At 42.6% G+C, this 27,867-nt stretch overlaps 1 protein-coding gene across 1 annotated transcript in view; it reads right to left on the bottom strand.

Annotated features, from left to right (window-relative positions):
* Positions 1–27,867, bottom strand: part of USH2A (usherin) — a 396,481-nt gene that overhangs the window by 198,425 nt on the left and 170,189 nt on the right. The window contains exons 30-31 of the mRNA XM_036354768.1: positions 15,510–15,623; positions 12,937–13,098 (exon numbers count right to left, since the gene is read on the bottom strand). Of these exons, the coding sequence (XP_036210661.1) occupies positions 12,937–13,098; positions 15,510–15,623 (276 nt within the window). The remainder of the gene's footprint in view (positions 1–12,936; positions 13,099–15,509; positions 15,624–27,867) is intronic.

Below are 27,867 nucleotides of genomic sequence, written 5' to 3'. Positions count from 1 at the left end.
AATAGGGCAGAAAAAATGTAGAGAGGGCAATACAAGAATAGCATCTTTGCAATAGCCTTTAAAAGTTGGGATGTAGGAAACAAACTTCCCTACACGCTATTGGAATTTTAAGTTTTGTTTTTTCCCCCCCCAAAGTCTTTTTTACCATTCTAGGTTTCAATGTAACTGTGAAGTACAGTAAACACAGGGATGAGGTTTTTAATAAACAAGCCTTTGTCTGAATCTTAAATCATTCTCTTATACTCATCTAAAATTTCCCACTTAAAGTAAAAACAACTATTTTATGTTTAAATAGGTACCAATATTTTGGTTGTCATTACATTGGATTTAATTAGATCATGACTATAAATGTGAAAAATAACTGATCAATCTTTACAAACTTTAATAGCATGAAATGAGTCATATTTGTAGCCATGGAATGGCCCCTCTCACAGGTTTAGCATAAATTCTGTGCTTATGAGCTTTGCAATAGTCTTAATACTTGTGCCACATAGAGAAATAGGAAGAAAATATGTACCCAATGGATGGCAAGCACTGGGGTCACATGTCACTTCTCTGTTAACAATCAACTATGCCTGGCTGTCAGTCTCAGACAAATTACTCTGTCTTGAACGTCCCTCTAAATACCAATTGCTATTCTGACACATCTTCCACATAACGTCTAGTTTTATAATAACTGGGGGGAAAATGATGCCTTCAGTCCTTCATTATGAAAACAACCTTTGTTGTTTTTTGTGCCCTATATGCATATACCCTTCCATGTCTTCAGGACAGAATACCCTCCAGTCACTCACAGTCTAGTGGAAAAAACAAGCAAGTCAACCGATAATTTGGGTAGAGTATGCTTACTGATATGAGATGGGAACACAGGGAGGGAAACGGAAGCCCACACGTGTCCCACAGCACCCGACGACTCCTTACTCAGACACTAATATATTGCCCCAGTTTCAGAACACACAAGACAGATCTATGAATAATGGGTGGGCAAGTTAATGAATGAAAGAACCACAAATCAGCATTTGTGAAAATATTTTGTTCTAATATTTTGTTCATTATTCTCCAAAAGAAACAAAGAGGTGAATGTTTAATTTTTACTCCTTTGGCACATAGCTACATGCAGTCATTGCAAAGAATACTTATTGTTACGCCCGAGAGTATCCCTCCAAAATTCATATGTGGAACCTCTAACCCCCAGTTCCTCCGAAAGTGGCTGCATTTGGAAATAGGGTTTTTGAAGAGATGGTTAAATTAAATTGAGGCCTTTAGTGTGGGTCCTAATCTAATTTTCCCTCCTAAGGACAAATTCCAGTGTCCTTACAAGAGGAGGAAAGCTGGCCACACAGACACCAGGGATGCACACTCAGAGAGGGCAGACATGTGAGGACGCGGCCAGAAGCTGGCCATCTGCAAGCCAAGGAGAGAGGCCTCCGGAGGAACCAAACTCGCTGACACCTTGATCTGGGACCTCGAGTCCCCGAGACTGTGAGAGAATAAATTCCTGTTACTTAAGCCCCCCAGCCTGAAATTTTCTCATGGCAGCTCTAGCAAGCTACCATTTCTATGAGTGGATTAAAAGGGTAGATTATTCTTTCATGTCCGTGGTTGACTGAAATAAGAAAGATAGGAGGTCAGGCAGCAGGGAGTCATACAAACCCCAGTTTCCACGCATAGCTTTTCATGACTGACTCTGAAGACATGGCTCATTTCTACCCTCAAGACCACATGCTGCAGACCGATAGCTTCCTACTGTATCTCCTCAATGCATGCGGGCACAATGTCAGACGGTCCCCATTTAAAATCTGTAGGCTTGCTTGAAACTTACAAAATTAAAGCTCCCCTTGGAATGAGACACTTTAATTGATGTGTTGTCTTTAAGAATACACAGATGATGTGATGGAGACATACATGGCGTGTTAATATTCTGACACCATTGAATATCACAATGTCAGGGAATTTCCCATCCTTCCTTCACTTTAAACTTATCTAGTTGAGAGTTGTGATTTGGGAGTCAGAAAATGATCAGAGCACCACAATTCTAGTCCTAGCTGTTATCATCGACCAACCTCATGAAAGCAGGCAAATCAAGTAAGTTTTCTGAGGCCCTATTTCCTTACCTACAAAATGGGGATAAAGTTGTTTAACCGTTTTGTACCATTGTGTAGCTTAAAGGCTCAGAAGAAAGAAAGAAAACAGGCAGAGAGTAGAGTTGGATGACTTCCAAAGATATACAGTGACAAACTGCACTCATAAAAATATCCAAGTAAGACTGAGGCTTTATGGGCAGTAAGAGTCTAATATTGGTAAATTTAACAAATGAACTATATTGGGTTGGTATTCAGGCTCATAATAATTTCCTCACTGGCTATATTTTTCTTTCTACTTTCTTCTAGAACCCAGATCCTGCCTCTTTGACCCCAAATTTGTACGAATGCTCCAAGATGGACCAATCAGCATCGTTCCCCAGTATTTTTCAATCTGGAATTGGGCAATTTCCCAGCCGGAAGGGCATGAATTCAGAGTGGCTGCTGACCATGTACTCCCATCCACCAAGAAAGCCCACGTGTTACAATAGAGAACGGATCCCTTTACAAACAAAACAAAAAAAACCAACCAAACAAAAACCCAATAATGAAATCCTTGGAGTACCATCATGTGCAACTGAAACAGTCAGGACCAATGACAATGTTAACTTTGCAAAACCAAGAATGAACAGTAACCATTGCTTCTGAACCGTTCCTACTTTTTCCAAGGATAAAATCAAATACATTGTAAAAGGCGTTTACAATTTAAGATAGCTATTTAGTACGTAGGTGAAGGAAGAAAAAACAAACTCTTTCCAGTTTCATCAGAGTCCACCCTTTACTAAAAGAAGGAACCTGAGCCTTCCTGGGCCTTAATTATTCTTTTGTATCTACAATACAGAGATACTATTTTGAAAATAATTAATAAAAAAAGAATTTCACTATTTAGGGAACTCAAGGGTTTATATAGATGCACTAAAAACAATAAAAAATATTGAAAAAGTTAGCTACAAGGAAAGAATACTTTGAGTTTACACTTCGCCTTTTTTTCTTCTTACGTATTCAATGCAACTAAATTCATTGAATATCCCTGATGTCTATATACTGATACTTCACTGTATCATTTACAGTTGAGAGGTTTTAATCTCTCTTTTGCCTTTAATTTTAGAGAGAGGACAGCCCAATTATGTGAGACGTCAGTTTGTTAATAGAGGTATTCTTCTATAGTTTGCTGAATTTTCTAAATCAGATAGAAAGACAAAGTGTGTCCAGATGTGGTTGCATAACGAGGTCATTGGGCTTTACTCTGTGATCGAGGCCCCTCCAAAAGCACAGTTTTAGACTTAGTCTCTGCAATAAGGTCAATGGAAATCTGCACCAAGGGCTAATACTTTAGCAGACAGTGTTGTCAGGAAATATTTAAACACCATTTAAAAGGATATAAAATAAGGAGATTTTAGTTTACACTGACTGATGCACAGAAATGTAATAAAATAGATCTGTTAACAAATCCACACTAAGGATCCTCTCTCCTCCTCCCCTTCCTGGGCCATCTGCATTGTTAAGTCCAATTAGCTTCCTGCATTTAAGTCCTAACCTACTTGTCCTTTCACCCAATGAATGGAGACAACAGCTGTATAGGTGCACCTGTGACTATTTCAGATTAATGTCATACTTTGATTATTTATTTTCAAATACACAGATCAGCTCATGTCACCTGAATTCTAAGAATCCTTCGGTGCTTCTCCTTTGCCTGAGAACAAAGTGCAAGCACCTGAACACACCCGCAGCACCTCTGATAATGACTCCCATCTTGTCTCTCACTGCCCTGGACCACTTCCCCAGGGCCTTAGTCACACGAAACTGTGACTTCATTTTCATGAGATTCACAGCTCTATGCCATTGACCATTCTACCCTAGTCCTTAGGCCTCATATTGTGTGTGTGTGTGTGTGTTTTAAATATTTTTTTTTATTGATTTCAGAGATGGAGGGAGGAAGGAAGGGAGGGAAAGAGAAACATCAATGATGGGAAAGAATCGTTGATTGGCTGCCTCCTGTACGCCCCCTACTGGGGAATCAAGCCCGAAACCTGGGCATGTGCCCTGACAGGGAATCGAACTGTGTCCTCCTGGTTCACAGGTCAGCGCTCAGCCACTGAGCCACGCCAGCAGGTCTTCCTGTTTTTTAGTTCTGAACCTCTGAAGCCTCCAACAGTGCACTTCCTTGGAGACGCTTTCTCTTCCCAATTATCTCCTTTGTTCTTACACCCCCTACATAAATGACCGCTGACTGGAAAACATAAATAGTTGTATCTATTTCTATGGAAGCAATGGAAGTGGAAATGATTTCAGGAAAGCTGAAAACATCTCAATCACATATGTAATGCCACCCTCTGAAAATACTGGAAAACAGCAGCCCTGACAAAGGTTTAATATCTAGAGGCCTTATCTTCTCTAACAGTTTTTAGGTATTGGAGGGAAGGTTTAGAGTGATACTGGTCACAGCACCAAGTACATACACTTACAGGCTGAAGTCTTCTCCCCAAATTCATACACTGAAATCTTAGCCCCCAGCACCTCAGAAGGTGACCTGGTTTGAAGACAGGATTTCACAGCCGTAATGAGTTAAGGTGAGTCATTAGGGTGGGCTCTACTCTAGGATGATGCGTCTTTATACAAAGGGGAAACTGGAACACAGGCAGCACACAAGGAGAAAGCCTGATGAAGAGGAAGGCGGACACTGATTGGGAAGATGTGTCCACAAGTCACGGAGTGCCAAGGAGGGCCCGCCAAGCCCAGGAGCTCGGGGAGAGGCAGGGAACGGAAGCTCCCGCACAGCCCTCAGAGGGAGCCCACCTGCCCACAGTGACCTGACTTCCAGCCTCTAGACCAGCCGTGGGCAAACTACAGCCCGCGGGCTGGATCCGGCCCATTTGAAATGAATAAAACTATAGAAAAAAGACCGTACCCTTTTATGTAATGATGTTTACTTTGAATTTATATTAGTTCACACAAACACTCCATCCATGCTTTTGTTCTGGCGCTCCGGTCCAGTTTAAGAACCCATTGTGGCCCTCCAGTCAAAAAGTTTGCCCACCCCTGCTCTAGCATCAGTGACGGTGCATTTCTGCAGCGTGTGTTCCCGTCATGGCAGCCCGAGCAAACTAAGACAAGTAATTTACCAAAAAAATACTGCTACCTATTGGATAATTCAATGAAAAATTCTACGAAGCTACAGGAACATCCTACCTCATTAGAACTGTTTACCACATTTAGCATATTAATTACCTCTGAATTATGCATTGGTATTTGTTGCCATTTACTTGAAAATATTAATTTGCTTATTCTCAGTCTTTCTTCAATTTAATTCAATTCATGGCAACTTAGTTCACTAAGAGCTTATTAGATGCCGATTGAGTCCTTATTCCTATGGCACATACTATGAAGATTATGAAATAATAATGGCATAACAACTGCACTCAATACACTGACATTCCCGTGTTGAATCAAGATTTATCCCCTTTAAACTAAGTTAATATTGAAAGACAACGCATTCAAGTGACATAGACATATGTAGAAAATGATATAAAAGGTTCTATGAGTCACAGGAAGACATGGGAATTGAAGTATAGCATCACATACATGCACTGTTTTGGTGATGGTGGTAGACAGCACTGCATGTATGGAGAATACCATACTTGCTCCTGACTAGAAGGAAACAAGGTGGGCAACGTCATTAAATATCAAGATACAAACTAGGGGAAACTACAAGCATTAATAGGTAAAAGCCACCAGATTCCTAGAATAGTCATTCTTTGTATCAATTTTATCACATACATTAACATTGGGGAAAATACCATAAAAATGCTGTTTACTAATCCAACCCAGAGAGAGTTTAAAAGATTAAGACCCCCTCACAGGAAAGAAAACGAGAGACTAGAATCCCATTGCTTGGAGACAACCACTGTTAACACTGGTGTGTGTCCATGTATGTATGTAAGCACAGTCATGTGTATGTATACATCTAACACATACACATTTGACAAAAATAGACTCATGCATTACATATTGCCTGTTAAAATATTTGTTTTTCACATTATTATTAAATATTCCTCCACAGCCTCATAAGCCATATGGCTGCACAATATTCAATTATTGGACATTTAGGAAGTTTTTTGCTGGTGCACACAGGCCAGTGTTGTTGTGTCTCAATTCTAATTTCATAGATAAAGCCTTTCTATAATTATTTTTTGACTTAGATGTTGGACTTGAAGAAAGAGATGGATGTTTCATTTTACAAATGTTTCAATGACTTTCTGGAAGGTGGGGAAACTGAACTGATGTTCTCAGTTATCAGAGCAAATGTCCTGAAGTCCGAGGGCTCACCCGCAGGCACAAGGAACCCAAGATCTTTCCACTAACTCCCTCTCCCACCTACATCCCCCGAAGAGGCCAGGGACAGAAGAGGACTTATTGTTTGATTCCACTCATATTAATGACAAATGAGGCGAAAATTAATTTGTGCTGTTAACGGTCAGGAGGGCAGTCACCTGAGTCAGGAGATAAGCCCTGGGAGATAAAATGAGGGGTTCCTGGGTTGCTGACACAGCTCTGTTTCTTGCTTTGGGTGATGGCTCCATAGATACGGTCAGTTTGAGAGTCACCACGCTGTATATTTAAGATACTGTCACTTCTCAGAATGAATTTATATCTCAAGATGTTTTAAAAAATAAATTAAAAATTAATGGCTGCTCTCAAAATTTTCAAAATAGCAGGCAGCCTCTGTTTGCAAAGCTCTCAACAGGAGGACACATTCCATTACCCTTTTCAGGCTTGAACTCCACTCCTTTCCGAATGGGATGTTCTTCGCTCTCTCCCTCTGAAAGCCTTATAGACACATGTCCCTTCCTACCACTGAAGAGAGTGATGCTCATTAGTTAGGTGTACAGATCCCAGGTGAACACTTGGGTACATACATTAACATCTGCATTACACATATTTCATTTCTTCACATACTGGTGCACTCGCATTGCAGAAGCATCTCCGAGTAAGAATGACACCTGGATAAGTCGTCTACAGCGAAGCACAGCTGATATATGCACACTCTATATTCATTGTTCTATTTCGCTTGGCATGTGTTACTAAGTGGACGTGGCTCCTGAGAATAATGCAGCCACTGCTCATCAACCCAAGGATCTAGGGTGTAGCTCAGCCCTGAGCAACCCTCCTGGAGTCTGGTCACTGACTTGGCAACTTGGCTTCTGCAGGCTCTCGCTGCTTTTCATAGCTTAAGCTTCTCCCCTTGCATCCTCAACGTTCCTTAGACTTTGTATAATGTAACGCTCTATCTCTGTGACATAAAAAGGGCACAAGTGTGACTTAGTTGGTGAGAGAGAGGCACAGTGACTCATAGATGAGATCACTGCCTTACCTGAACACCCTCATATATTCCACCCTACGAATACCCGGCCTTACGCACTAAGAACACAAGTACTAGCCCATCAACAGTGTTCCCCTCGTAATATCGCTCTACGTAAGCGGAGTGATTCGGATGCACAGCAGCACTATGGCATCCAGAAAGCCCAGATTAAGGGAAATATCAAGGTTAGAGTGAGGCTTTATTTTGTGCAGAAAAAGATGTCTTGGAAGCCGTCAGTATGAATGAATACGATTCAGTTTGAGTCTGTAGTGTTGATAAGGTTCCTCATAATGCTGGGTTAGAAGTTCCTGCCCTTTCAGTGTTTTTGTTTTTTATTGTGCCATAAGCAATATAGCTTCTTCTACAATAAATTTCTCACCATAAGACTTAAGTGTGTGGATGGTTCAAGCTGAACATCTCTATTTTGCTGTTTATGCGTGATTCTGTTTGACCTTGGCAAGTAAGACAGAAGCAGGTTTAGCACTTTTGGTTGCTTAAAGATATAAATATTTATTGCCTATCTGACTTTACCAGAAATTTATCTGCTTTTCCTCTCTCCTCTCTCTCCTTTTCCTTCCTCTCCCTCTCTCTCTCTCTCTCTCTCTCTCTCTCTCTCTCTCTCTCTCTCTCTCTCTCTCTCACACACACACACACACACACACACACACACACACACACACACACAAACCTTACATTGCTATTATCTTTGTCTTAATGCCTCAGTCTTACAGACAGAAGCCCAGGTCCTGAAGGTGCTCTCCGTGGTTCTGAAATAAGGCACTCATTCAACCCTTAACACTACTGTTGGTTAGGTGATGCCCTAGGAAATATATGTGATGGTTTGGTGTCAGATCTGTGTGTGTGTGTGTGTGTGTGTGTGTGTGTGTGTGTGTGTGTGTGTGTGTATTTTAATAGAAATCCTAGTGACCAGCCTCCCTTTTGGGGTTCCAGTAGTCATAAGCAGTAATGTCTTAGGTTGGATTAACCAAGAACAATTCATGTAATAATAATAAAAAAGAAGTGTCCGAAGGGATCACTCCTCCCTCTTCACCAGTTCAGTTAGCGCAACTCATATAAACCTCCTTGTCAGGCACAGAGCATACATCCATGATTATCCCTATCTTGCTATCCTTGCTTCTAAAAACTTTGTAGGCTTCTCTGAGACATCTCACAAACTTCTTAAAGATTGCCAGTTTCTGGTAGGGTGCTCATTTAAATGAGAATGATCTGGTTGGCCACCATTTGGATAGTCATCATCAATCAGAATGCTATCTAGCCTGAACTTTGAAACAATCCCAGTATGTTGAATAGACAAAAGGTGGCTTTTTTTGGTACCTATTTATGAACATCCTGTATACACACATCTTAAGTGGCCCACAATAGCTCTGTTGGTGAGACCAATATAGGTCCTTCAATCTTTCCATAATGTTTTTAATCATAAGCTTTGAGGCAATTGTTTCTACCTCAAAATTCTTAAAAATCTTTTATGGGATAGAAACAAGAGATTAATGGAGATCTTGCAAAAAAAGATAAATGGCACCACCGGAATACTACAAAACTGGGGAAAAATTAATTGAACCTATACTTTTGATAAATATTTATTTTTTGCAGAAGAAAAATGCATACTAGTTTAAGCTGTCATTATACTAACCTACATCCTATTTTTCATATTATTAGTAATACATAATGCGGTAGTTTATATTCAAAAATAAAACTAGAATGTATATACCTCATGTATTTATCCAGAAATACGCCAAGGTTACTATGGTTACGAAAAATCCATTACCTTTGAATACAGAATGAAAAAAGTTTGACTTAAAGTGTGTGCTATTTATTATAGCAAACATCAACAGCCTTCGGGAGGTTCCCTAACTGGACTCATTTTTCAGTGTCATGAGTGACCCACCATACTACTAGCTTATGGCCTATGCAAGGCAAAAAATCTGAACTGTATGCATTTTTAAATATATTTTGTACTAACTCAAGGTGCAGCAATGCCTTTGACTTTTAATGCTTCCTATTTAAGAGGAAGAAGAAAAAAAATTTCCAACCACCTAGATGCTAAGTGGCTTCTGAATTGAAGGGCATCTCATTTACTCTTCCTATGCCCGCCATGGCTGTGAGAACCATTGGCTATGCAACATAGAATAATGTTGGTTCTCTGCAGAAACTTTAAAGGAAGCTACAAGGAAATGAAGTAGGAGTAAGAAAAAAATGCTGACACTTTGGACATTAAGGAGGGGAGCTTAAGACAAGGTATCAAGGGAGTTTTGATAGCGCAGAAGGTAAAGAATGTTAAATGGTGCAGATGACTGTAACCAGGAAAAACAGGATATGAAATGTTGCTCTTGAAGAAGTTTTAACGTATTTCTAGCTACACTGAGTTTTTTCTCATCAAGACTGTGTTCAGATACGTTAAGGCAAACTATGATTGACTAATAATTATGCAGTATACCCTATAACTAGTAGCTAAATGTGCAAATGAAAATAAATTTTCACTTGTAACATTATCAAAAATTTAAGAATATAACATTCACTGCTGATGAATGATACAAAATATTAAGAGTTTCTACCAGTATGGTAAGACGGTCATATGGTAGGATGATCTTCAATAGCATTTATAACTTTTCATAATTAAAAACAGTATCATTTTTAGCTAGACTGTGGCTTCCACTCAGTCTTTTCCTGAATTGACATTTCACGCTGGCGAAGTCCATTTGAGAGGCCCCAAACTCTCACTACTGTTGACAGCCCCAGCCCTCATAACTACAAGTTCAACCCACGAACCAGTCATCGTGGAAAAGATATGAGGTCACAAATATCCCGACACAAAGACAAGCAGCGAGTGACAACAGCATCACGGGCACGGGTTATGATGCAATATGACATGTAGTTAAAGTGTCTGCAGAGCCTAAAGCCCACCCCAATGTCAGCCTTTTCCTGGCTGCCTCAGGCACAATCCCTTTCCCATGCTGCCTTCTCTGTGGCTCCTGGTGGAAGCTGGGAAGATACACATGACCTGTGTTCAGTACCTGTCACAGGTGTAACATCTTAGAGTTGAAAGCGATCTTTAGCACCATGTTATTTGGTGGTCATGTCACTGGAGAATTTCTGGGAAAGTAGGCGCTCAGCCTCTGCCAACAATAGACAAAGCACTCACTGTCGGTACTGTTACAGACTCACTTTCATTCCCCCAAATTCACATGTTGGAGCCTTAAACTCCAGTGTGACTAAATTTACAGGTAGGATTTTATTATTATTATTATTTAATATTTTTATTGATTTCAGAGAGGAAGGGAGAGGGAGAGAGAGAAACATCAATGATGAGAGAGAATCGTGGATCGGCTCCCTCCTGCACGCCCCATACTGGGGATCGAGCCCACAATCTGGCCATGTGCCCTGACTGGGTCTCAAATGGTGACATCCTGGTTCATAGATTGACAACCACTGAGCCACACCAGCTGGGCTAAAGGCAGGGCTTTTAAAGAGATGATTAAGGTTAAGTGAGGCCATAGGGTAGGGACCTAATCCAATAGGACAGTGTCCTTATAAGAAGACACAACGGGAGGGAGGGGGGGTGTGCCAGAGGAAAGACCATGTGAGGACACAGCGAGAAGGCAGCTGTCTGCAAGCCAAGGACAGAGGCCGCAAGAGAAACCAAACCTGCCAACACCTGGATCTCACACTCCCTGCCTCCAGAACTGTGAGAGAAAAAATTCTATTGTCTAAACAAGTTCCTGGTGTGTTTTCATTTCTTCTGAAGTAATTTCTGTGGTCTACGGTTTTTAGTTAATACCTTCAGATGTTGTTAGGACACAGTTCATCTATTCTTTTAGTTTCTCATACAAACTCTGCTTTTAACTGGAAATAATTATTATTCATCTTACTAAGTGCTACGAAAATGCTAGATGTAGTATACATGGCTCTAGGTTTCTTAAAAATCTTGAAAATTGTACATTTTCCATTTTACAGGCTCAGAACCTAAGCTGCAGCGAAGTTAAGTAACTTGCTGAAGACCCCATTTTCTCTCATCATAGCCAGAGTAGTCTGAGTTGATATAAATGTCTACCACTCACAGACCCTGAGACCTGGAGGAAGTTACTTAATCTTGTTACGCCTCAGTTTCCTCATCTGTGAAATGTGGGCAATGATAATATCTACCTCACAGAAGAAGCATTACAGAATTCTATCCAACCACAATGAACACAACAGAAGAGCAACTGTTCTTGTCCTTTGAAAGTTCTTGGACTAGAGGGGACACAAGGATGAAAACCTTGGGAATCCATTTGCGGGAATGCCACAGCCCTGTCCACAAACACCTCCCATCTGCATCTGTGTGCGTCCCCATGAGGGTCACAAGCACAAGAGATAGGAGGGACGAAGTCTGACTGATTCCCTCCCAGCCTCTGTTCGGGTCACTGATGTGAAGGAGTGAACGCATCCATGGTTAACCCTGCCTTTGACTAGCTTATGTGACCTTTCATGGGCCTCAGGATTTTATAAGTCAATATTTGATTAATAATGTCTCACTTGATAAATAAATGCAATACTATAAAATATAAACTCCATAATTAACACAAAAATATATTGTTATTATACATTATATAGCATGTATTATATAACATGTATTATAATTCGCTATGTTATACATTATGACATATATAACATTCACATTCATTGAGCAGTGGACAGTGGTTTTCAGTTGTTGCACATCCAATCTTTCATGCTCACTCCTTTCTACGAGTTTTTGATCTGCCCTTTGAGGGGAGGCCCTATTGTATGTGGCTTCCAATACCAGACAACATACATAATGTAAGCCTCTTGTGTCTCACGAGGTTTTCAACACTTCATTTTCCTTCCGTGTCCTTACACTTTAATCTGGGCATCGATATTAAGTTTTTTTTTTCTAAAATTGTCTAAAATCCAGACACCACTGAACTGAGTCAAACTTCTGAGTCTTAAGGTTAGTCCACATTCATGTGGATTTCATCATAGTTATCACATGTGACAGTGGAATCTGTTTGAAATGACATCACTGACTCAATCACAAGCTGGGGACCATGTGGGGCCCAGCTTCAGCCCTGTGATCAATGGAGACAGAGGAGTCATATCTTAGCTCTGTGTGTTGATGTATCTCCCAGGGCCCCTCTGCGCCTGAGCAAAGGTATATCCATAGATGGATGGGCTCTACCGTAAAGCACGCACAGTAGGACAGCCTCAGGTGAAGGGGAGGGGGGGCAGCAGGAGCTCTTTCCCATGAGTTCAGCGTTGGCTTCACCAGAAATATGATGTGACCATAAAAATTAGGGAATTTTAGTTGCTCAACAAAATCACCAACCCAATTTTTAAAACCACAGTCTCAGATTACTATGATTATTGATATCTGAAATACATGTATATATGTACTCACTTTCTCTAGTCTGCAACTATATAAAATATATACAGAGTATTCTAATACAGACTATCATAATCTACTGACACGCATAGAGGTCTTACCTGTGGCTGTGTAGCTCTCTCCGATGCCTGAATAGATTTGCATCCCGTCCATATACAGAGAATACTGAGTGATGATACCATTCGCTTTTTTGGGAGGATTCCAGGAGAGGAACAACGAATTGGGAAGGGATTTGGCTACTGGTGCCTGAACCTCTTGTGGGGCTGTGGGGAGAAAAAAAGATTTACAGAGTCTAAGTTTACTTTTCTCATTCAAACTTTTCAGACCCAGACCAAATACATCATGGAATAAACCCGAAATCCTTGTCAGTAGCTGCTTAAGGAATAGAACTAAATAACTGTCCTGTATTGATGAGATTTGCTTCAATGATGGATGGGAAGTACTATAACGGTTCACTTGACTGACCTGTTACTTCATCAAAGGTATTATTGGCCCATAATCTCTACTTGGGGGCCGTGTGATGAAAGCAAATTAGATAGGTAAGTCCCTGCCTTCCAGGAGCTTTTGATCTAAGCTGGGCCATGCTGGTCCGAGTGGTTTGTGACAGATATGAGAAGTGTATGTGTAACCACAGAATCAGGCAGAAAGTGCAGAAGCAATTTAAAGAGTTCGGTATGGAAACTACATTGTGTGCAAGTCTTTGTTTTAAAATGGGGTTTGTTCACTTTCTGTAATGGTCAGTGAACTAGAGTCACAGGAACTAAAAGCTTTTAAAATTTTAGCCTACACATACCTATTGCTTGGTAAATTGGCAATAAAGTTATTTTTTTTTTATTTACTGACTTGAGAAAAAGAGAAGGTGGGAGGGAGAGGGAGAGAAGGAAAAAGAGAGAGAGATTTGTTCCACTTATCTACTCATTCATTGGTTGATTCTTGTATGTGCCCTGACCAGGGATAGAACCTGCAACTTTGGCGTATCGGGAACTCACTGTAAGCAACTGAGCTACCCGGCCAGGGTGGCAATACACTTAAAGAAAAACTGGAAATCAGGAATTCCTTAAATCCTAGAAAAGAAGTAAATGATGAACTGGGTGAACAGAAATCTCACTGGGGTGCGGCTGTCAGGTAGACTTGAAGGGAACTAGAAGAACCTGGACAGAGGACATAGTGGACGTGGTGAAAACAACAAGAGAGAGAGAGAGAGGACAGTCTGCCCCACACGGAAGCGGTGGCCACATGTGAGAGGATGAGCGTGTGCCCAGCAGAAGCGATGGCCCTTTAAGAAGCATTGCTATTCTCAGTGGACCAGACAGAGAGAACATCGAGAAAATGCAGAAGATGGGTCCTGATGGCTAGTCCAGGTGAGGGGGGTCGGGTTAGGTCAGGTGTATAGCACGGAGAATAAAGGGTGACAAGACGGATTTCACACAAAGTCCTTTATTCTGTCACGGTGCCAGGGTATGGGCACCATCCTTAGGTTACATTCCTTTTGTGTAAGAGGCACCTGCTACACAATTGAAAAGAATGCCTGGGCCCTAGCGGGTTTGGCTCAATGAACAGAATGCCTGCCCATGGACTGCAGAGTCCCTGGTTGAAATCCGGTCAAGGGCATGTACCTTGGTTGCAGGTTTGATCCCCGGCCCTGGGTCGGGATGCATGCAGGAGGCAACCAATCAATGTGTCTCTGTCACATTGATGTTTCTCTCTCGCTGTGTGTCTCTCCCCATTCCTTCCACTCTCTCTCTAAAAAAAAAATCAATGGAAAAATATCCTTGAGTGAGGATTAACAACAACAAAAGAAAAGAAGGCCTGGGAAGAAGAGTGAGAAAGGGGGTGGGTGGATGCTGGAAAAGAGACAGACGGACTCTTGCCCCCTGAAGATCAAGCTTGGAAGGCTGCTAAGTAACGTGATAAGCAGACAGTAAAGGAACACACGCTCCCCCTCACCCGGGAGAGCGGAACAGGAACTAACGGGGCCTCCGAGTGCTGAGAGGAGAGCGGCTACTCCCTGAATGACGCGTTCTGATGTCTGAGCAAAGCTTTCCCTTTGGAGCGCTAAAATCTCTCCTTTCCCGCTGCCTTCTTCACATGTGCTTTCTGAAACAGTCATGTATGCCAACAGTGTGCAGGTTCTCAGCAAACAGGAGCAAGACCCAAGTCGAAGGAACGGAGCAGTGCTTAGGAATGTCTCCGCTGGCCTTAGGAGGTCCCGTCGCGGGGAAACAATTGTTGCCTGTGCTGGTGTTGAGCAGTTAAGAGAGACCGTGGAAATCAACCCTTTGGTTCTCAATTTCATACGGAGCCATACAATCAATTCTTTTTAGTCAGACTGTCTCTAGATTTACTTCTGAGCCATAGTAAAATGAGGAAGCTTTCATTAATCTTTCAGATGCTTCATATTAATGACAAGGCTCTTGCATGAACAATGTAACAGCAATTAAAAAGCCCATTAATCTGCATTACAGCTATTAAAGATGCATGTCATTAAAGGGTATGGAGTTTGATTCATTTTCACACCACCCCCCAAAAATGGAGCAATTATGGCCTGGCAATGCACTTTGTCATCAAATTAGGTTGGGGTTTTCCAGCAAATGGCCTTGCAGCATTTAGCTCTTCTCCTATTTTATTATTCATGACTGAAATGTGGAAGTCAAGACCTTTGAAATTACTTTACCTTCTTGTGGAGTAGAGACGTTCAGTGCACGCGAGCTCTCGGTGCAGCCGGCCAGAGTGCAGGCAGCGAGGGTCACCGCATAGTTTCTGAAGGGGAGCAAGCCTGTCAGCACGCCTGCAAGAAAGGAGGAAAGGGGTTCGCATGTTTACTGTCAGCTGCTATAAGGAATATGATTGGTGTGTGTGTGTGTGTGTGAGTGTGTGTGTGTGTGTGTGTGAGAGTGAGAGAGAGAGAGAGAGAGAGAGAGAGAGAGAGAGAGAGAGAGAGAGAGAGGCGAAGACACAGACATCAAGAGATAAAAAACAAATGCCTCTCCTTCATCTTCCTGCCCGTGTGCTCACTGCAGAATGGAATGACCAGTGAAGAAAACGTGAGACCAACGTATTGTTCAGACAGTTCTGAATTGTATCTGATGGGGCCTGAGATACTTCCCCCGGAGAATGGGGGTGCCTCATAGAGTTCGGGCAAGCAGAGCCTAGCGTGTCCAGTAGGTGAGAGGTGTATAGTATACTACCCCATTCCAGGAGCCCGGACCTCTCGAGGAGGCAAAACTGTCATTTCCTTCAGCCTAGCATTTTTCAATCATATTTTACTAGAATCCTTTGTATGCACCCCATCTCTTACCACACTTCAGGAAATGCTACTGCCAAGAGTGGCTTTACTGTCTCAATGGTAAGATACACACACACAAACTATTCATTCATCTTGTAACCACCAAGCCTACGGAGATTAGTTCCCTTTGCTCATGACTTGCTTATGTGGCATATGGGGGCTGCACCAGGATGGATTAAAGTTGCCGCTTTAATAAAAGTTCTGCAATTGCCAGAGAAAGAGAACATGGGCATTCTCTCCAAGACTGAGGAAGGTAGCCCTTCTTGGATGTATGCCTAGAGATCGTTGAGTGATTGACCTAATGGCCTTGCTTTAAGCGTCAGAATCAAGCTCACATTATATACTCTCCAGGAAGAAAAGGAGCACTACCGTGATAATATATCATCATCAAAAAGCATTGATCAATTTTTCTTCTACACACCCCTGGGAAGGGTGCTTTGGAATATTGGAATATAACTGATCTCTAGGAGGTTCCTATTATTATCCTTTTTTAATCCTCTCATGAGGAAATTTTTTTCCACTGCTTTTCTGAGAATGGAAGGGGGGTGGGAGGAGGGGAGGAGGGAGGGAGGGAGGGAGAGAGAAACATTGATATGAGAGAGACATATTGATTGGTTGCCTCCTGCACATCCCTCAACAGGGGCTGGGGATCAAACTTGCAACCCAAGTGTGTGTCCTTGACCGGGAATTGAACCCGTGACCCTTCAGTCTGAGGTCCAAGTCTCTATCCACTAACCCAAACCAGCCAGGGTTCTAGGAGGTTTCTAATCTAATAAAGTATTAGTGCTAGGATGACCCTAAGAATAACAGTAATACAAAGATAAATAACAGTAATATATAGATTATTACACGAGACCAAATGCCTGCATATACTCAAGGGAACAAGGCATTTATAAGATCTGACTTCCCAATCCCAGGTGATAGGAGATCTACACTTCAGAGAAAAAAGAGACAATCATTGAAAAGTATATTTCAGTAGATATTTAAAAATAATGAAAAATATATAGCGTGACATACTTACAAAGGCATCCTAGACAGAAAAACGCATCCTTCTGTGTGCACAGAAAACCCAGTAAGAACGTGGGGAAGTCTCCCTTTATGACCCTTGGGGCGTTCACAACAAAGAAGAATGCCCTGGCGGTGAGAACTTCCAAGACTGGCTGGGACTTAAACCTCTTTCTTTGGGACACATCACAGAGCAGACTCTTCCCTTTGAACCTGAGACCATCTCTACCCCCAGGCAGGCCGGATGAACCCTCCGACGCCCTTTCAGTCACAGAACATGAGAAAATGGTCGGACGTCAGGAAAACTGCCAGTCCCTTTTGATAATGGAAGAGGGCGAGTTGGAAAAGCCCTTCAGTAAGCAAGAAGTCGGCATTATTGATGTCTTAAAAGTGTTAGCATCCCATGGAACACAGCCATGTTGGTGTCCCGATGAAACCACTGGCACCGACGGCCCCAGAACGCTCAGGGCGAAGCGATAATGCACTCTGCGTTAATGCTCAGCATTGAGAATCCCGCCCTGCCACCAAGGGAGCGGGAAGGAAACTTAAGTCTATCCCCTCTGACATGAAGGCCGGAGGGTGCAGAGAGCCCGGCTGAGAGAGGGGGCAGGCACTGGACTGAGGGGAGGAAGTCTGAGAGCCCAGGCCAGGGTACCACACCCGTGTTCTGAGGACTTCCTCCCCTTAGAGGGGAAGGGCCTACCGGATAACCTTGTCCCGGTAAAGCCCTTCTCAATGACTCGGGGGAGCTCCCCGAACGCAAAGATATGTCCCTTTACGTCTTTATTTGCCCTATTACCCAGCAGCTATCATGGTCATTTACCGAAAGTGGACACTCAATGTTTGACCAAAAAAATGAAGACTTCCCACCTTCCTTCTCACTAGAAGAGGAAACCTACCCTCTCCCCCCTTCTCCAGGGACCCAGCAAAGGATGAGACACTGTTTCTTTTGACCTAGGAGATTATAATTTCCAGCCTGGACGCCGTGGCCCAGTGGTTGAGCACTGACCTATGAACCAGGAGGTCAGGGTTGGATTCCCAGGTCAGGGCACATGCCCAGGCTGTGGGCTCGATCCCCTATGTGGGGCATGCAGGAGGCAGGCAATCAATGATGCTCTCTCATCATTGATGTTTCTCTCTTTCTCTCCCTCTCCCTTCCTCTCTGCAATCAATAAACATATTTTTAAAAAGATTATTTCCAGGGTTTCCTTTCCTTTGCTCTCACCTCAGTTTCAAAGGAGCTGAAGAGAGATATTAATAACTGGAGGCAGCTGGTCGGCCTGGGAAAGTGGCCGAGGAGCCGATAGGAGCCAGGGGGGCTTTGGTGCCTCTGACTGTGTGTGTGTTTGGGTGGGGGCGGGGCAGGAAGACCACCCAGGAGCCAGCCTGGATGTGGAGACGTGATCATGAACTCCTCCGACTCAACAAAGACAAGTTTAAATGCTCTGGAGACGTGGCATGAGACAACTGCAAAATGGCCCCTTTTTTAAAAAAGCCAAAGGCACTGGGACAAGAAGCAGGGTCTCTTTCTATTTACACCCTTCAGAGCAGGCCCCGCCCCCCGCCCTCCCCCAGCCCACCCCCAGCTGCCACCCCGAGTGTCTGGCCGGCATCCACTGTAATCTGTTCTCCTTCATTATGCTAATCTGTGGGCGGAAAGACTCCTGTCATCTCCGAATGGCTTGTATGGCAACGGTAAACACCTTGGCCTGTCGGTAATTGGACAGGTGTCTGCACTGATGTCACCAGCTTTTAATTCAATTAGAGAGCTGGCTGCTCTGTTCTCCTTACCCGCTCATTTCCCTCGCACCTTTAGTCTGGCGGGGAGAGCCGCACGCGGCCAGCGCCTACCCCGGGGCCAGGGGCTGGGGCAACCTCGCAAAGACCACGTGCAATATTTCAAATGGACTCCAACAAGCCAGGAGTATTTCCATGTCCTCAGAGGCATCTGCAATTATGTGGAGACTTTGTGTTTCTCTCTCTCTCTCTCTCTCTCTCCCTCCCTCCTTCCCTTTACCCCTCCATGCCTTGAAGTGTTATATTATCTAAACACTGTCTTCTAGCTACTGGCCGGTGGTAATTAGGAGCAATCACAGCAAACAGAAAAGCTGTTTCTGGCTTCCTCTCCCCAGGGCCCCGCTCCATCTCCAGAGAACCCATCAGAACACAATGCTCCTCTTTATTTGCTGGCATTTCACATTTGAATCAAGAAGGTGAGGTGAGCATTTATGAAGAGGGCCATCTGGTGAAGGGCACCCCCAGAGGAGCGGCCACTGCCACCCGGAGACGGAACGCCAAGAGCCCACTTTTGGAAAGACAACCAGCTGGGGGGGCCGGGGGGCGAGGGGGAGGAGAGCTGAAGAGCAGGAGCTGGCAGATTCTAATTTTTAAGAACACATCTCCGAAGAAGTTTGGAGCGGCACACCCCTCCAGGGTGGGGATTAAAGAGTAAATCAATCCAGGGTGCCACGCTTCCTGCCCACTTCAAGGAAGCTCAGGAGATAAATTAAAGTTCTAACACAGACATTTTGACACAGTGACCCCATGAAACTGAGTAACGACATTTGTTAAATATGGATGAAAATTTAATGGTCTAGCAGAGATGGGGAAACACACCCAGGTTGCTTCTCCTCTGGTTCTTAGCGGCCCAGGAAGCTGGCATCTGTGAATGGTTTTGTTTTTTCCCCTTGTGCTTTCGGTACTGTTTTAAAATGAAAATTAGGATCCCTAATATTTAGAAAACGAAGGTCAATTTTCATTTTAACCAAAAGGTGGAACACACAAAAGCACTCTCCCTAAACCTAAGGCAATTTTTTTAAAAACTCAAAAAACACTTTTTTTTTTTTTTTTTTTTTTTACATTTTATTTACTTCACATGGACTTTGTGACCTTTAAATATTCTAGTAAGGAGTGAAGCAAATCATGTACCTTGAATCACAGGCTAAACAGATTTTGTTACTTACAAATAAGAAAAAATTTGCCTTACTCTTTTATTTTCTTTGTATAATACAGGGTCCAACCCCAGCTTAAAGAATGATTCAAACAATGATTTTTATTGACCTCAAAGCATTATCCAGTTAAGATTCTCTTAGTGGGCCCTAACCGGTTTGGCTCAGTGGATAGAGCTTTGGCCTGTGGACTGAAGGGTCCCAGGTTCGATTCCGGTCAAGGGCATGTACCTTGGTTGCAGGCACATCCCCAGTAGGGGGTGTGCAGGAGGCAGCTGATCAATGTTTCTCTCTCATTGATGTTTCTAACTCTCTATCCCTCTCCCCTCCTCTATGAAAAAAAATCATTAAAACATACTTTTTTAAAAAAGATTCTCTTAGTGGGCTGACATCTAACCTCAGATTTGTAATCCGTGCCTTTGTGGTAGGAACTGCATTGTCTGTCCCTGTCCTTCTAATTCTGCAATAGGTTTGCAGTACCCACTCGTGTTAACTCTTTATCTAACTTAAAGGGTGGACACTGAAGTCACTAGGACGCTCCAAGAAAAGACAGGACTCCCTGTGCAGGGAGGCAGGCAAGGAGACAGAGGAAAGCAAAGAACCTGCGTCATCCTCACTGCTCAGGCCCTAGGTCCCTGCCCCAAGGGGATGCTGATGGGTGGGCAGAGTGGGAACTCGGTCGCTCAAGCCCAGCAGCAGAGCTGAGAGGAGAACCTGCCTCCTGACTCCAAGGTCACGACCTAAGACCCCGCTCTATGAGAAGGAAGAAGACCGGCACAAGAAGCATGACTGAAAATAATAGCATCCTTTTCTGGGCATGTATTTCACTTAAAATCCACCTTAAAATTGTGCTCAAAGATCCACGTTTAATGCTGAGACCTACTATGCACAAACAGAAAGGAACATGCTTATCCCCCAAGTGAGCAAGCATTTGCACCTATAATATTCCCTTACAGAGCAACTTATTCATAAGAAGTGCTCGTTATATCAGTGTATGTGTGTTGCTGTTTACTATAACATTGGGCTTTTATATATTATGTATGTAACATTTTTATCTTGTTCCAAATACAATATAAATATAAAAAGGTCATGAAAGGTAGAAAACAGAAAATTTGGAGTCACACCCCCCACCCCCTTTTTTTTTGGTTAATACTCACTGGATGATATTTTTCCCGTTGATTTTGAGAGAGAATGAAAGGGAGGGAGGGAGAGAGAAACATCAATGTGAGAGAGACACATCAATGGGTTCTCTCCTGCACGCACCCCAAACGGGACTTGGGTTTGAACTTGTAACCAAGGTATGTGCCCTTGACTGGGAATCAAACCCGTAACCCTTCAGTGCATGGGCCAATGATCTAACTACTTAGCCACACGGCCTGGGCTGTTCCTTTTCTTTAATCAAATCTGATCCTTGAAGTATTTACATCAAATACTATAGACATGCCTAGTTGAAGATCACTATACAGCAAGATTTATGTATTACCATCATTTCTGGCACAACGTGTCATCAAAAAGAAATCTACATCCTTCTCTACAAATTATTACAGCATAAAATAAAAAACATATAACCCGCAAAAAGCTCTGTCTGAAGATTTCACAACGTACAAGTAGCTCAGGCTCATTAGGTATTCGGGAGACTTAGACAAAGCTATTAACTCATCAACACTGCATTACCTAATGAGATTCTTCCGCATTAGCTAAGCAGGCCATTACATCATCTCTATTTTTACTATTTATGTCACAGGCCATATTTTTGTTCCTGTGAATTTTCTCAGACCCATTTCTTTCACGATTTACATTGAAAGAGTTTGTAATAAACTACAAATATGTAATATTAATTTATGAAGTACTATGGAAATGGCAGACGCTCGCAATTCATTTTTTTAATATACTATCATCAAAATGAATTCTTGAAATTTACTTGTGATGTCTGCCGGTTGTGGCAGCGACCACTAAACACCCTCTTTTATATCCTCTTCCTCCTCACAATAGAAGATGTACTTTTTAAAGCCAGGGAGGTGGCCCCCTGGAGGAAATGCGTTTCCCAGCACGTCCTGCAGCAAGGCACAGCTATGTGGCTGTGTTCTGGCCACAGAATGTCACCAGAGGTGAAGGACCCATTTCTGAAATGTCTTCCCTGGGAATGTGCCCGTCTTCCTTCAACCATTCCTCCTTTCCGCTGCGAGGAACCCAGGCTGCATGGCTGAGCTCGAGCAGCCGCCTGGGACCGGGAGGCAGCAGCCCTGTCCCTACAGGTGTCATGCCGGAAAGAGGAAACGCATGTGTCCCTGGCACTGTGAACAGCCCACCCAACATCGACTAACTGGACGTCCGTCACCAGAGAGAGAAAAACTTAATCTTGCTTATTAAGTCACTGTTATTTTGGGTTCTCTGTCTCTCAGGTGAAATTAACTGAAAATGAAAAACTCATCTATTCTATTTTTTCCCCACAAAAAACTTTTCATCTTTTACATAACATTATACTTGGTGGGAGTTCTTGGACTATATTTTGGTGATGTAAAAGCAGTGTGTTTATTATGTGTATTTTACCACAATAAAAAAGAAATAGCAGCAGCAACACAAAAAGATTGGAAAGGCAGGATCCAGCACTTGGTTGAAACACAGTACATAATGTTTTTGTTTTTAATAAATGAATATGTTTTGCTCTGTGTAATTATCATCATTGCAGCAACACTGGCTTCCATTGGTTTTAATTACAAATATACTGAGGTTCAGTTCCCTGATGAGATTTAAGTTTTAAAACTAATATTTAGATTCTATTCAGCTTATCAACACTGTTTTTCCTTTGGGAATATACATACTGAGTTAGAAATATATGATTAAGTTGTGATTGCTCTGTATATGATTTCATAAAATTAAAGAACTACAGCCCAACTAGGGTGTGGCTCAGTTGTTGATTGTCAAACTATGAATCAGGAAGTCATGGTTCAATTCCAGTCAAGGGCACATGCCTGGGTGTGGGCTAGATCCCCGGTAGGGGGAGGGCAGGGGGCAGCCCATCAATGATTCTCTCTCATTCCTCTCCCTTCCTCTCTGAAATCAATAAAAATAAAAAAGAATTAGGGAACTACAGCATTGCTGACACTTTAGTAAGAAACAGTAACCCAATACTCAAGGCAGCAGGACAGAATAATACTGTATTAACATTCCTTTAACTATAGGGTTAGCAACAGAAAGCTGCATTTGTTCCTTCAGTAAAAGTGTACTGATCAGCTATCTTGAGCAAGGAAATGGACAAGACTTAAAATGAATGCAAAACTTATTGCCTTCCAGGAGCTTACTGTCTAAGAAGGAAATAACTCAGATGCACAAAGAGTGGCCATAGCATAGGCAGTCTTAACTGTGGAGTAGGAATTCTCAGTTGAACAGAACAACAACATACCAGGCATCAAAGCTTGTATTATAATCATCTCTCTGCAGGCTTCTCGAGTAAATATAATCATAGTACATTCACATAATTTGTATATAACATATACATGTATGTATACGTATACATACACATAATGAGCAGGATCTTAGTTATGGATGGACTCATCACTGAGGTTAAGTTCCCAAGTCAGGCATAAGGCAAAAATCACCTATAAAGGACACTTTTCATTTCCTATATAAGTAGTGAGCCTTGTTACTGGGAATCACAGTGAAGGGGGGCTGGGTTCTCACGCCACATCCCCAGTCCCAGCATCAGAATCTGCAGTTGATAAGAACCCAAATAGTTCTCCCCTCCTTCCAGAAGAGCTATCCATCACAGCAGAGGCCCTGCTGACACTGCCTCGGTCTCCACTGTCTTAGCAGGTTCTGCTCACAGAGCTCATGCTAGGAGCCAGGGGCAGGAACACATGAAGCCGGACAATCAGCCCAGCAGGGACAGGGTCCCTCTCAGCTGGCTGTCGCTCCCTCCCCAGAAGTTTGCAGCATGTGGTCCCTGGACCATCTGCAGGAGAAAACTTGGTAAAAGGCAGGTTTCAGTAATCCTAGCCCGAGTATGCAGAGTCTCCCGTGTAGAACCCAAGAATCTGCATTTTTAAGCAACTCAGGAATCTCCTCATGACCAAGAGAGTTGGGAATTATACTACTAGCTGTGCAAGAGAGAGAAAAGGGAGAGACACCTTTTCAGTATGTCACCCACTTGCTTCAGGTAGACTAGCCTCTACTGCAAATGAAGACTGAGCCAGTTGTCTAAGCAAAAGCTGTATTAATAATAAGTTAAAATGTCTTTCATTTCTACTTATATTTAGATTTACTAGTATCCGGGTTATCTGAAAGACTATTATTGATTCTTCTATGAAACTATAGTGAATAATACATACTATCATCTATGATTCTATTTGCGAAAGAAATATAACTCCTAGACTTTGCCTTAATGTAATGAGAAAATATCTTCTATGTACCAATTATATCCCTAGCACTACAAATTATGTTGATAATGAAGTATGTATGTTTAAACACCTTAAGAAAAAAATAAAAAGAAATAATTATAGTCAGGGGAGGGTGGGTGGGAAGTGATCAACCCAAGAACTTGTATGCATATATGCATAACCCATGGGCACAGACAACAGGGTGGTGAAGGCCTGGGGAGGGAGGCGGGGTTGGGCTAGAAGGGGTCAATGGGTGAAAAAGGGAGATGAGACATGTAATACTTTCAACAATAAAGATTAAAAAAATAAAAATTAAAAAATGAAAGAAAAGGAAATAATTGTGTCCGTGCACATTGTTGAACCCACTCATTCTTCACATCATCTCAAATCCAACTGAGAAGTCACTTTCTGAGCAGAAAACGCCAGGGCTGTCTCCCAGGGCAGCAGCTTCCCGTGTTAACAGGGCTGCAGGGAGAATCCTCCAAGCCACGCTGTTAATTGGAGGCCTTTGCGAGAAGTCTGAGGATACACAGGCGTGGTGACTGCCGGGCTTTCTGCCCTGGGGTGCCAGCGAGGAAATGAACTTCAAGCGCGCCCTGCTCTGAACCCTGGCCTTGGGAGGGCAGGGCAGCTGGCCCCCGCAGCCCACAGGGGCCCATTTGCTCTTGAGTGGGGCTGTTAACCCTTGGACTCTCCATGCTTCTGGGATTTATCTCATTTAATCCTCCCGTAGCCAAATTCATCAGTGGTAAATATTCCGTCTCACTCTTCTCCCAGTTGCCTTCCCTCATATTCATCCCCCCGCCACTCCGTTTGCCTTCTGCATTTTGTAAGCCTGACCATCATTTCCTATTTCTTTTCAATAACCCATTTCACTTAATTTTGGTCTATTTATAGGACTAATATTTTCCTTTGCTGATTTTAGGTAGCTACTTTTACTCTTTAGTCATTTTTCTATAGATGGTTAACATTTTCTTGTCCTACATTTTCAAGTTTCAGGTGGAGGTGGAAGCTGTTATGAGAATTTCTGGGCAAAACTGAGACTTGACCGTTGGTCAGACTCTGCCTGCCTGGACCAGGGACCTGGACCTGGCTTTACCGCCTGACCCATAGACACTGAGAAAATACCCACCTACCAGCACCCAGGCTGCACTCCAGACCAAACACTGAGGCCGCCCCAGGCGGTGCCCGGGGGCCAGCATTTGTAAAGCTCCCGGCACAGCTTAGTTTGCACCTGGTTGAGTACTGCCATGTAAGAACCCCAGTGTAATGACCCAAGGTTTATACACACATGGCAGGACATGAAACACAGGCCAATGGACACCTGACTTGAAAGAGAGCCCAGAGCAAGTGGAATCTGGAGCTGGTCCAGTACGTCCATGAGCTCTCAGCACCCTCCTTCTTGAAATACTGAGAAGACAGTTGAGGCTTATAGATTACACTGAGGCCAACACAAACTTATCTGTGGACCCCATCCTAATCCCAGCAAAGGTTCTTATTAACCACTAGATGTCCCGTAAATTAATCTGAAAATGATTTCATTTTCTTGAGTGAACACCAATCTAAAGACAAGTTTAGGGATGGGGAACTGACTGCTCTAATTAGGGGCTGGGCTGCGTTTAGCCAAACTTGGGGTTGCCTTTAGACCCCACTATGGTGCTCTGGGAGGAGATTAAGTCAGGAAACCTGTTTCCTCCTCATCAGTTTCATGCTATGCAAAAGATCTACAAGAACTTGGAATGTGCTAAGAATAGATTCTACACTTGATCTTAGTCACAAGGCAGAATACAAGTCTGGAAAGGACTTTCTAACCTCAGAGGGAAGGTGGGGAGAGCGGGTGGGTGGAAGGAGATCAACCAAAGAACTTGCATGCATATATGCATAACCCAAGGACAGAGACAATAGGGTGGAGAAGGCCTAGGCCTGGGGGTAGGGGGTAGGGGCGGGCTGGAAGAGGTCAATGGGGGAATAAAGGGGGCATGTGTAATACTTTCAACAATAAAGATTATAAAAAGGATTTTACAAGAAAAAAAAGAACTTGGAATCGATTAAATGAGAGAGAGATGGTAAATGTCAAACAAAAGAGATAAACACTGAGACTGTTGCAAGGGAGGCAAGCTGGTGACATGAGGAACAAATGCAAAGTATATAAAAGAATCACACACAAAAAAACTTTAAAAATGATCTCAAAAGGCTCAGAGTAGAATCAACTCTGCAAAAATCAGGAAAATGAAAGGGAAACAATTATGAAGCAATAACCTAGAATCCAGAGACTAAAGAGCATAAAGACAATTAATTCCCTGGCCACTTACTAAGTGCTTATCTCTGAGCAAAATACTTTATGTAGGAAATTCATTTTTTATCTTTACAACAATTATAAAACATAAAAAAGGTTTCTACCCCTATTCTATATATGAGAAGACTCTGGTCTGGGGATATGTTTGTAAATTCCCCTGAGATCACACAGGCAAGAGACAAGTAAAAAATAAAAACGAAAATAACGGTGATGGCTAATACCGATTCTATAGTGAGAATTATTTTTAAAGTGTTGATTCCTTTAAACCCCAATAACCACCTTATCGGTCAGAAAAATGCAACTGATGCATCTACTTGGTTGTAAGAAAGTAAGAAAGCCCATGTGATAGATTCGGTTTCTCCTCTGGTGTTTAAGATGGTTTGATATAAATATCCACCGAGCTGGGTGAGAAAGCAAGGCTAGCATTTAGATAGTTTGGAAAAATATAAAATATTTAATGAGGAGGCTGGGAGAAGGAGCTTATTTTAGAAATGTGATAGGCCTGGCGTCATGACCGACTGCCCGTTTGGAAAATGCAGGCTGAGAATTTTTAGTGATAAACTGTGTGTGTGTGTGTGTGTGTGTGTGTGTGTGTGTGTGTGTGTGTATGTGTGTATTTTTCCAGTCCCTTTAGCTACAACGTGCCCATCGGGCAAAGTCAAACTGTGGACTAACTCAGGGTGGGCTTTTATCAGGTGGTAAAAATAAAAACAAAGGAAGTAAAAATAGATGAAAAAGAAACTGTTGTTATATTTGAGCTGTAGAGGCTAAAGAGTCTAAAAAAGGAAGTAAGGGCTCAAGGGGGCTGACCAATAGCCCCCTGACAAGATCATTACTGCCACTCCAAAATCCGTATGATTTTTCAAGTTATAAATTCCTTGACAGAGGAAAACATGTGTTTTTATTTCTATCATATTTATGAAGTATTTTCCTTTTTTTTTTGGTCAAAGACTTATTCTGACTTTCTATTTAAGGTGCTGTAACACTTCATGAAGCTGTAAGCTGCTCTTATCACACGTGTGTACGGATTTGAGTCCGGGACATGTGTGTGATGTCCATGAGTCTAATCCACTCCCATCGGTCTGTGTGGCCCCATGAGAAATTGATTCACCGGGGCGCCC

The sequence above is a fragment of the Myotis myotis genome, unplaced genomic scaffold, assembly GCF_014108235.1.
Source record: "Myotis myotis isolate mMyoMyo1 unplaced genomic scaffold, mMyoMyo1.p scaffold_m19_p_21, whole genome shotgun sequence".
Taxonomy (NCBI): domain Eukaryota; kingdom Metazoa; phylum Chordata; class Mammalia; order Chiroptera; family Vespertilionidae; genus Myotis; species Myotis myotis.
The sequence above is the reverse complement of the archived record's forward strand: the minus strand, read 5'-3'. Positions and strand labels throughout refer to the sequence as shown.